Here is a 12,004-nt window from a genome sequence, read left to right as displayed (position 1 = left end):
ATTTTCAGATCTGAATAATCATAAATACCTCGAAAACCTTTCTGGCTTTGAAACTTCAATGTATGATTTTGGAAGCCTTCCATAGGACATAATGGCACTGTACAGATCCAACCTGGCCAAAAGATAGTCACGATACCAAAGCTTGAATGAATTCCGAAATGGTTGTCTTTGCGAAAAAAACAACTTTTTCGTGGAAGTTAACGAAAACCACAAAAAAGTTGTGCAATTTTAATGATATTATAGTGGTCATTACAAAAAGTTCTATAAATTAGAAAAAAATATGATTTTTTCTGAAAAAAAAAAAAGTGCTTTAATGAATGGGCCCCATTACATAGTAACATAGTAACATAGTAAGTTGGGTTGAAAAAAGACATACGTCCATCAAGTTCAACCATAATGCCTATATATAACCTGCCTAACTACTAGTTGATCCAGAGGAAGGCAAAAAACCCCATCTGAAGCCTCTCTAATTTGCCACAGAGGGGAAAAAATTCCTTCCTGACTCCAAGATGGCAATCGGACCAGTCCCTGGATCAACTTGTACTAAGAGCTATCCCCCATAACCCTGTATTCCCTCACTTGTACTGAGAGCTATCTCCCATAACCCTGTATTCCCTCACTTGTACTAAGAGCTATCTCCCATAACCCTGTATTCCCTCACTTGCTAAGAATCCATCCAGCCCCTTCTTAAAGTTATATAATGTATCAGCCAGCACGACTGATTCGGGGAGGGAATTCCAGAACCTCACAGCTCTCACTGTAAAAAATCCTTTCCGAATGTTTAAATGGAACCTCCCTTCTTCTAAACGGAGTGGGTGCCCTCGTGTCCGTTGGAAGGACCTACTGGTAAATAAAACATTAGAAAGGTTATTATATGATCCCTTTATATATTTATACATAGTTATCATGTCACCTCTTAAGCGCCTCTTCTCCAGTGTAAACAGACCCAACTTGGCCAGTCTTTCTTCATAACTGAAACTTTCCATACCCTTTACCAGCTTAGTTGCCCTTCTCTGGACCCTCTCTAACTCAGTAATGTCCCGTTTGAGCACTGGAGACCAAAACTGAACAGCATATTCTAGATGGGGCCTTACCAGCGCTCTGTAAAGGGGAAGAATAACCCCCTCCTCCCGTGAATCTATACCCCTTTTAATACAGCTCAAAACCTTGTTTGCCCTTGCAGCTGCTGCCTGGCATTGCTTGCTACAGCCAAGTTTATTATCTACAAGGACTCCAAGGTCCTTCTCCATTATGGATTTGCCTAGTGCAGTCCCATTAAGGGTATAAGTGGCTTGCATATTTTTACATCCCAGGTGCATGACCTTACATTTATCCACATTAAATCTCATCTGCCACTTAGCTGCCCAGATTGCCAATTGGTCAAGATCCTGCTGCAGGGATGTCACATCCTGGATAGAATTGACTGGTCTGCAGAGTTTTGTGTCATCTGCAAACACTGATACATTACTCATAATACCCTCCCCTAAGTCATTTATGAACAAATTAAACAAAAGTGGACCCAGTACAGAACCCTGAGGGACCCCACTGAGGACCTTATTCCAAGTAGAGAATGTACCATTAACAACCACCCTCTGTACCCGATCCTGTAGCCAGTTTTCTATCCATGTGCAAACGGCTTCACTAAGACCAATAGACCTTAGCTTAGAAAGCAGTCGTTTGTGGGGAACGGTATCAAATGCTTTCGCAAAATCCAAATAGATGATATCTACTGCATCCCCACTGTCCAGCTTCTTACTTACCTCATCATAAAAAGCAATTAAATTGGTCTGACATGACCTGTCCTTCATAAAGCCATGCTGATTACTGCTCATAATGGCATTCTCCACTACATAATTTTGAATGTGATCCCTTAACAAGCCTTCAAATAACTTGCCCACCACGGATGTCAAACTTACAGGCCTATAATTGCCATTGTGTTGTGAAATTCTAGCTTTGTCTCAATAGTGGATTGTATTTAAAATGTAAGCAAATATCAACCACAAAAAATATTTCTATAAGACCAAGACAAAACAACATTTTAGAACAACAAAGACATATAACATAAAACTCACCACAGAGCCATCTGCAGATTTCCACTTACTTCACAATCATAACATATAACATAAAACTCATCACAGAGTCGCCTGCAGGTTTCCACTTAATTCAACGTTTTCAGTTGGCCAGCGATCGGTTTCTCATCAGAACGGGGTCACCAAATAATGTGGGTCATTTTTAATTCACCAGAACCTTATAGAACAAGACTGTGAGAGAGGGTTCTCAGCATAACTGATGCTTAATTTATAAAACAAAGACAGAGTCTTGTGGAGGATTTCAGCAACACAGAACAATAACTGAAATTTGTCACAAACAGCTTCAGGTGAGACCCTGAAGGTCTTGGCCTTTTATAGATACCTTACCTTAAAACAAAATTACATTTTACAACTTTCTGTGTGCTCTGTGGTTACAGCTGTGCAAACAACAAAGTGCATGTGGGGGCTTAACTAGTCAGCACTATCATGTCAGGCCCCTGTGGTTTTATAAGATGGCATATTGGATTTACATTTTATACTTTACATATATGGCAACTCACCTGCCGTAGGTTGTTTCTATAGGGGACACTGGGAGATTTTATGTGTCCCTTTATACAGAACTTACCCGTCATAAGTCAGCGTCTCAACAGTGTCGGAGTTGGGAAGAAAAAATGTGCAACCTGTACATAGTGTACAAAGCCAATAGACATGCCAATAGCTGTCAGACATAATCTAAAATAGATATATAAATGGATATTGCAAAGAATAAAAATAATCCAATTTTTTGAAAAAAATATCTAGATAGTAAAAAATGAAACAAGAAGCGTCGGAACTCTAATCAGAGGGAGGTCAGTTGGTAGACCCAGTTCTAGTAATATAACTTCTGATGCATGGGTCACTCAGGAGGAAATTTACAAGAGACTTGAACATGTAAAGGTAAACAAAGGTTGGAGACCGGATAGGATTCATCCCAGGGTACTATATGAGTTAAGCTCTGTGATTGCCAAACATATTCACCAAATTTTTCAAGATTCATTGAGGTCTGGCATGGTGTTAAGAGACTGCTGAATTGCTGCTATTCCAAAAAATCCTATTCTTAGCCTTAGCATGATAGTCTGACATTCGAAAGGGTTAATAAGGGATAAGCTATTTGAATACATTGCAAATCACAATACTATAAATTTGTGCCAGCATGGTTTTATGTGTAATAGATCTTTTTTCAAACAATTGCCTTTTATGAGGAGGTGAGTGGGAACCTTGACTCTAGGATGGCAGTGGATGTTATCTACTTGGAATTTGCTAAAGCATTTGATACAGTTAATGATAAAATTGTGGAATATCCTGGAACATACGTAGCCTGTGTGATGATGTTTTTCTTGTGCGCCTTAAAGCCAGGCGCACGGGGAGCACAATGCACCGCATTAGATCTGCAGGAGAGGGGTTTGCGTGCTCATTACGGTTTCAGGTAAGGAACTCGGGTCTGTAGGAAGCGTTCTGAACTGCATGACCATTATTATTTTTGAGACTCAGTTTTTTACTTTGAGTTTCAATAGGAAGTTTCTGTGAGATTGCTCCATGAAGTCACAAGTGCCAAGTATCCCAGAAAATGCTGCCCATGATAGCAGGAGGTGAGCCATGTTAGTTTAAGTCCTTTTGTCAGGAAAAGAGTGCAAAATCCTAAAATCATTTATTTTTTCTTAGTGTGTCTTCACCAATGAAAAGAAGCAGCAAGGAGAAAAACAGAACATGTATAGCATGTGAAAATCCGGCTCAAAAACATTCAAAGCTATGTGACAGATGTTCAAGAAGACTAGCGGGAGATGCAGCAGCGGACACAGCTGATATTATGAAGTGAATTAAGGATGCTGTGACAGAAGGAGTAAAGGCTGCCACTAAGAGAACCAGAACAGAAGTAGAGCCAGAACCATGCGGCTGTAGTTGGGATACAGCAAGTCCGTCTATAAAGTTGCCAGAGGCCCAGGCTTCACTGTTTTACCCCTTCAAGTCTCTAAAGTGGGACAGAGTGACATTCCCGGTACATGAGGTGATAAAAGAGATAATTGGAAAAGAATGGCAGAAAACAGATGGGAAGTATCCAATACCTTCCAGAGTCCTTAAAATGTACCCTTTTCCTGCAGAGGAGGAACAAGTGTTGGATAGACCCCCAAAAGTTGATGCAGCGGTAACGTGTTTGTCATGGAAGACAGCTCTACCAGTTGATGATGTAGTCTCATTTCTCAATCCGATGGATAGGAAAATGGAAGCATCCCTTAAGAAGTCATATTCAGCGCTGGGGGCTACAGTTAAACCAGCTCTGGCGTTAACATCTGTGTCCAGGGCCAACCCAGTGTTGGGTCCAGAATGTGGAATCAGCTTTAAGAGAAGGTGTTGACAGAGCAAGCATAGTGGACGCGTTGTCAGAGGTAAAATTGGCGTCCGATTTCATTGCAGAGTCCTCGGTTGACCTGGTCAGATCATCACCCAGGGCCATGGCCCTCTCAGTGGCGGTGCGCAGAGCCTTGTGGTTATGGTCATGGAATGCAGACAAAGCTTTTAAGATGAGCCTTTGCAATCTGCCTTTTGAGGGGTCTATGCTATTTGGCCCAAAATTAGATGACATCATCAAGAGAGTAACGGGCAGAAAGAGTGTGTTCTTGACACAGGAGCGTTCTTCTACCCGAACGGCCGAGTCAGGGGCAGGAAAAGCTTCCTTTCAAGACAAAAGATTTCCTAAGGAAAGACGGCAGTTTAGAGATACAAGGCAAGGTGGAAGAAATAATCAATGGAAAGCGGGCCAGAGTTCACTCTTTAAGTCGCAGAAGTTTGGGGGAAGTATTAAGCAATCCAAGAAGCCTTTCTGAAGGCAGGGCATTCCAGTCCTTATTGATACCCAGAAGGTTAGAGAGATTTGTGGAGGTCTGGACAAGGTCAGTAAAAGACCAATGGGTATTGCAGACATTGAGAAGGGGATACTAGAGTTGAACTTCCTGGAATTCAAGGAAGTTCCGAAAGACAATCCTTTCCAGTTATCAGAAGTACCGTATCACAAACTGAAGAGGAAGATCATGGTGAAGTATATTCAGCAGTTAATCCATGAGGGAGCAGTTGTACCAGTGCCAGTGCAATTCAGATCTAAGGACAATAAACTCATATTTGAAGGTAGAAAGCTTCAAGATGGAATTGTTTCAGTCCATCATTGCACAGATAGAACAAGAGGACTGGATGTTGTCTCTGGATTTGAAGGACGCATATCTTCATATACCAATTGCGGAGACACATCAGAAATTTCTACGTTTTGCGGTAGAAGAAAGTTCACATTTCAGTTCACGTGCCTACCATTTGGATTAGCAATTTCGCCAAGAGTCTTTACAAAGGTTCTGCAAGTTTTAATAGCGGAAATAAGGAAATTAGGAATGCAGATTTATCATTATCTAGATGATATATTATAAAAAGCAAAGGATCCAGACATGCTGGCAAATCACAGGGATTTTGTCATGCAATTTCTTCGATCTCATGGTTGGGAAATGAATATGCAGAAGAGTCAACTTCTCTCGACACAGGATTTGGTGTATTTAGGAGCAAGATTCGTAACAAAGAAGGTAGTGGTAAAATTGCCAGATCCGAGGAAAGAAAAGATAAGGGAAGAAAATTGCTGAGAAAATCCAGGTCAACATCCAGGGAAGTGAGTAGTGTGTTAGGGCTTTTAAACTCCACAATTCCAATGCTGAAGTGGGCCAGGTGGCATGTGAGACCATTACAACAATGTTTTCTGAAACAATGGAGGAGGTTGGATCCGGATTGGGATCAGAGCATAGTATTGACACAGCGGGTAAAACAAGAAATGAAGTGGTGGCTAGTAGAAGAGAATCTGGCCAGGGAAAGATCGTTAAAGCAGGTGAAGTGGAAGACTGTAACGACAGACTCCAGCCCTCAAGGCTGGGGAGCTCACCTGGGTCAAAAATATCTGCAGGGTACTTGGGAAGCAGAGGAGCAACAACTTCCAGCCAATGTTCTAGAGCTCAGAGCAGTGAAGAAAGCAATTCAGGGTTTGAAGGAACTGCTCTACGAATCAGATCAGACAATATGGCAACAGTCATGTATTTAAAAAAGTAGGGAGGCACTCATAGTACAAGTCTACTGAGAGAATTGCAACCCATCATGCAGTGGGCAGAACAGGATCTGACAGCTGTACATATTACTGGGAAAGCCAATCAAGTGGCAGATTTCCTGAGTCGCAACTCAATCAGCAAACACGAATGGGAACTAGATCAGGAAGTATTTCTGCAGATAACCAAGAAGTGGGGTCACCCAAAGAAGGATTTAATGGAAGCATGGGGGAATCAAAAAGTGGAAAGGTTCTACTCCCATTTTCAATGTCCCCAAGTGGAAGCAACAGATGCTCTGAGTCAGAATTGGAGTCGGCATCTCTTGTACATATTCCCTCCATTTCCTCTCATTCAGAGGGTTCTGAGGAAGATAAATGAGGAGAGCAGTAATTCCAGATTGGCCAAGACAAATATGGTACCCGTTGTTGAAATTGTTGGTGGTGGAGGAACCACTAACATTACCAGTGAGGTCGGATCTGTTGACCCAGTGGGGACTCAAACATCCTTGCCCTCAGAGATTACAACTAAAGGCCTGGAAATTGAGAGGAACAGGCTAAGAAACGAGGGATTTTCAGCTTCGGTGGTCAACACTATGTTGGCATCCAGAAATCCCACTACTAATAAGACTTATGAGAGGGTCTGGAAAAACTTTGTATCTTGGTTGCTTAAGAAAGGAGTTACTTCTGAGCAAGTAACAATATGTCAAGTGCTTGATTTACTTCAAGATGGTTTGGATAACAATTTGAGCATTCGGGCCATCTCAGCCATAACAGGGGTCCAGTGGGCAAAAAATCCCAGAGTGGCCAAATTTTTGGCAGGAGCATTGCATATAAGGCCTCCGACCAGGTCTTTATTAGCAACATGGAGCTTACCTCTGGTGTTAGAGAAATTGACTATGAGTCCTTTTGAGCCATTGGAGTCCATTCCGGATATGCTGCTAACTCAAAAGTCAGTTTTTCTGGTGGCAGTTACATCTTCTCGCAGAGTAAGTGATTTGCAGGCTCTGTCATCAAAGCAGTCTTCGACGGTTGTGCAAGCTAATAAAGTCCGGTTGAGCACAGTGCCTGAGTTCCTACCTAAGGTGGTTACGGAGCAGCATATGAACACAGAGATTGTTCTGCCTTGTTTATTTGAGACCCACCCGGTCAGACTACTCAAGTATATCACTCTTAGTGTGAAGGCTGCCATAGTGACCAGGGAAAAGAGAAAATTTAACTTCATACTAACTGAAATTTTCTTTTCCTGGTTACTATGGGCAGCATTCACACTAACCCACCCCGTTTAAATGCTCAGACAAAAAGACAAGGGCAAAGGGGAAGTAGGGTGTATATATAGGTAAGGGAATTCTGATTGGGGGGGGGTTGTGAATCTGTCCTACCAGCAAAGGGGAGGGGAGAAAACTCTTATGCTGCCCATAGTAACCAGGAAAAGAACATTTCGGTAAGTATGAAGTAAACTTTTCTCTTTTATAGGTCTCTGGTAAGGCCTCACCTTGAGTATGCAGTGTAGTTTGGGGCTCCAGTCCTTAAGAAGGATATTAATGAGCTGGAGAGAGTGCAGAGATGTGCAACTAAACTGGTAAAGGGGATGGAACATTTTAACTATGATGTTGAACTGTCGAGGTTGGGGTTGTTTTCTCTGGAAAAAAAGACGATCGAGAGGGCACGATTACTCTTTGCAAGTACATTAGAGGGGATTGTAGACAGATAGGGGATGTTGGTTTTTTTCCACAAAAAGGATCAGTGCACCAGAGGCCACCCCTTTAGAGGAACAGAGCTTTCATTTCAAGATCTAAATGGTTGCTATGGGAACATCACCGGTGATGTTGGCTTACTCACTATAATAAATACACCCCTATTTTTAAAGTGCTGATTAACACATTAACCATGCATATATAATTTTGCTTGTTAGCAGTATTTTAAATTAATTCAGTATTTTTAATTTCTAGTACTCAACTACTACAGACCAGGCAGCTGAAGGCAATGATACTGAATCTGTTCATCAGTTCTACAACCTATTAACTATTTCCTTTGAAGTAACCAAGAAATGGGCTGAAAAACTCCCAGGGTTTAAAGAACTCTCAAAGGATGATCAAACCCTGTTAATAGAATCAACATTTTTGGAGCTATTTATTTTAAGGCTTTCTGTGAGGTAGGACCAGATTTCTTATATATTTCTATATGCAGGAATATCATATTTTTAAGCAATTGTTGAAATTTGTATATATTTGATTTATTTAAGAGGGCAATATTATGTTTTAAAAAAATATTTTTGTATATTATTGGGTGATTTTTTTTTTCAACCAAATGCTTTTAGTAATTTTGTAAAAGAAAAAAAATAAATATTTAAAGCTTAACCCTTTTTTAACCCAGCTGGTTTTGCAAAACATGTACTGGCATGCATATTTGTTAAAGGAGTTGTAAAGTCCAAAATCATATTCCTTGTGTGTTTTATTTAGACCAAATAAAATACATTTGCGCCAAAAACCCGGAAGTTGTCTTCGTGTTGAAGGACCTTCGGCATTTAAGTTTTTTATCAGCTTATGTAGTTTAAATGTATGTTTCTATTTCTTCAGACAGTTTGGGGGGTAATGTTGAGATCATAGATTAAAACTACATAAGCTGATAAAAGCTTAAAGGAACAGTAACACTAAAAAATAAAAATGTTTTAAAATAATTAAAATATAATGTACTGTTGCCCTGCACTGGTAAAAGTTTTGTGTTTGCTTCAGAAAGACTACTATAGTTAATAGAAATAGCTGCTGTGTAGCCATGGGGGCAGCCATTTAAATTGAAAAAAGGAGAAAAGGCACAGGTTACATAAGAAGATGCCAGATAAACTGTGTAGAATACAATGGGAATCTATGCTACTTATCTGTTATCTGCTTAGTAACCTGTGCCTTTTCTCCTTTTTTCAATTTAAATGGCTGCCCCCATGGCTACACAGCAGGGTATTTATATAAACTGCAGTAGTGTTTATGAAGAAAACACACAACTTTTACCAGTGCAGAGCAATAGTATATAATATATTAATTATTTTTATACACTTTCATTTTTTGGTGTTACTGTTCCTTTAAGTACCAAAGGTCCTTCTAAACGAAGACAACTTCCGGGTCAGTGCACACAGGAATTCATGCACCCGTCGCCTTTTCGCCGTGCTGCTATGGAGCAGTTTGTCACTAAAATTCTACATGAAGCATTTAAAAAAGGCAAGGGGGGAAAGGCTAGACCTAATGTTAGAGATGTTTTGTGACTTATAAAGTATTTAAATATTTATGTGTTACTGTTCCTTTAAACACGAGCAGAAAATGAAACATGCCCACTCCTCACTCACTGAGGAATACAGGGCTCCGGTTAGCTTTGCCATCTGATTTTTTTTTAGAGCTTAGGGCTATATATTAACACAGAGTTTATATTTAGACTTTACATACCCTTTTGTTGGAATATGGCAAAAATCCTAGCTAATCTACAATATAAAACTGATCATTCTGACCTTAAGGCTAATGGCATGAGGCAGTTCCTCTGCCTGTGTTTCCCTACAGGCAGAGAAAAAATGGATCCACTTCCATCCATGCCGTCCTGTGTGCACACAGAGTGGATTAAAGTGTGGAAACACAAAGGTATACATTTTCAAACCAAAATTTGCACCATGTGTATGCACAGGCCAAATCTGTGCTTGTCAGTGCAGTTATAGGAGGGAACGTACGTAGTTGGATCAACTTTTTCTTCACCTACAGGGAAATGAAGAAACAACCTAGTATGCCATTAGCCCAAAGATCATTTATTATACAGAGAATGCTCAGAACCTGGTGTTTTCTGGATAAGGGGTCTTTCCGTAATTTGGATCTCCACACATTAAATCTGCAAAAAATAATTTAAACATCAAATAAACCCAACTGAATTGTTTTGCCTCCAATACGGATTCATTATATCTTAGCTGGGATCAACTACAGGTACTGTTTTATTATTAGAGAGAGAAAGGAAATATGTTATATTAATGTTAAAAGTTATATGATTTTATTAAAATTCAATGGGAGATGGCTAAGCTAAATTTTGAGTGTAAGATGCAGACTGAATTAGTCAAACCCCACTACCAAAGTAGTCAAAGCCTACCAAAAGGAGGCTTAACCCTCATCAAATTGGCCAAAAAAAATCTGTGTTCAAAGTATATTGAATATAATTTAAGTTTATTGTGATTGCCCATGTAGGTTAAAATCACCCTAACCCTTACTACCATGCTGCAGGGTTGATGGGAGGCCTATCTCCCCACATAAGAAATGCAATGTTTATAGATTGAATACCAGCACAAATTTACACAGATGCCCTTTATAATATATTTGTCTGATAGTTATACAATTCACTTGGTAGGTTATTAATGGTCCCAGGCAAAATATTCCACTTAGGCAGTGTTGATTAATACTGCCATATATCCTGTTTACAAGCAATTGGCAACATTTAAAGTTCTCGATAATGCATAGTTACATAGTTACATAGTTACATAGGGTTGAAAAAAGACCAGAGTCCATTAAGTTCAACCCTTCCAAGTAAACCCAGCACACACAAACCTATACTGACCTATCTATACACTCGCATACATAAACTATATATACAAACATTAATACTAACTGTAGATATTAGTATCACAATAGCCTTGGATACTATGCTTGTTCAAGAACTCATCCAGGCCCCTCTTAAAGGCATTAACAGAATCACTAGGAAGGGCATTCCACAACCTCACTGCCTTCACCGCTAAAAACCACCTACACTGCTTCAAATGGAAGCTCCGTTCCTCTAATCTATAGGGGTGATCACTAGTGCGTTGATCGTTTTTATGGAAGAAAAAAAGAACATCCCCCATCTGCCTATATTCCCCTCTAATGTACTTTTACAGAGTAATCATGTCCCCTCGCAAGCGCCTCTTTTCCAGAGAAAAAAACCCCAACCTCGACAGTCTAACTCATAGCTTAAATCTTCCATCCCCTTAACCAGTTTAGTTGCACGTCTCTGCACTCTCTCCAGCTCATTAATGTCCTTTTTAAGGACTGGAGCCCAAAACTGCACTGCATACTCAAGGTGAGGCCTTACTAGGGACCTATAAAGAGGCAAAATTATGTTTTCATCCCTTGAGTCAATGCCCTTTTTTATACAAGACAGCACTTTATTTGCTTTAGTAGCCACTACCATTTAGTAGATAGTTCGCGTTTATATTATTTCTACCAAAATGCATAACTTTGCACTTATCAACATTGAACCTCATTTTCCAGTTTGCTGCCCAGTTTTCCAATTTTGTCAAATCGCTCTGCAAAGCGGCAGCATCCTGCATGGAACTTATAGTTTTGCACAATTTAGTGTCGGCAGCAAAAATAGAAACAGTACTCTCTATGCCCACCTCCAGCTCATTAATAAACAAGTTAAAAAGCAAAGACCAAGGACTGACCCCTGCGGTACTCCACTAACAACATTGGTCCAATTAGAAAATATTAAATTTACCTCCACTCTTTGTAATCTATCCTTCAGCCAGTTCTCTATCCAATTACAAATATTATGTTCTAGGCCAATATTCCTCAATTTGATCATTAACCTTCTGTGAGGTACTGTATCAAACGCTTTAGCAAAGTCCAAGTAGATGACATCAACTGCCATTCCAGCATCGAGGTTCCTGCTCACCTCCTCATAAAAGGTGACTAAATTAGTCTGGCAAAATCTGTTACGCATAAAACCATGCTGGCACAAACTTATAGTATTGTGAACTGCAATGTATTTAAGTACCCTATCCCTTATTACCTCTTCCAAACTACTAATTTCAGACTAACAGGCCTATAGTTTTCAGGCTGAGAATGGGATCCCTTTTTAAATAACGGCACCACAT

The 12,004-nt window shown here is 40.0% G+C and overlaps 1 protein-coding gene across 1 annotated transcript in view; it reads left to right on the top strand.

The window, feature by feature from the left end:
* nr4a3 (nuclear receptor subfamily 4 group A member 3) overlaps positions 1 to 12,004 on the top strand; it is a 48,069-nt gene that overhangs the window by 21,145 nt on the left and 14,920 nt on the right. Inside the window, exon 5 of the mRNA XM_031904645.1 lies at positions 8,085 to 8,287. Within this exon, the coding sequence (XP_031760505.1) occupies positions 8,085 to 8,287 (203 nt within the window). The remainder of the gene's footprint in view (positions 1 to 8,084; positions 8,288 to 12,004) is intronic.

The sequence above is a fragment of the Xenopus tropicalis genome, chromosome 6 (genome assembly GCF_000004195.4).
Source record: "Xenopus tropicalis strain Nigerian chromosome 6, UCB_Xtro_10.0, whole genome shotgun sequence".
Lineage (NCBI taxonomy): Eukaryota > Metazoa > Chordata > Amphibia > Anura > Pipidae > Xenopus > Xenopus tropicalis.
The sequence above is the reverse complement of the archived record's forward strand: the minus strand, read 5'-3'. Positions and strand labels throughout refer to the sequence as shown.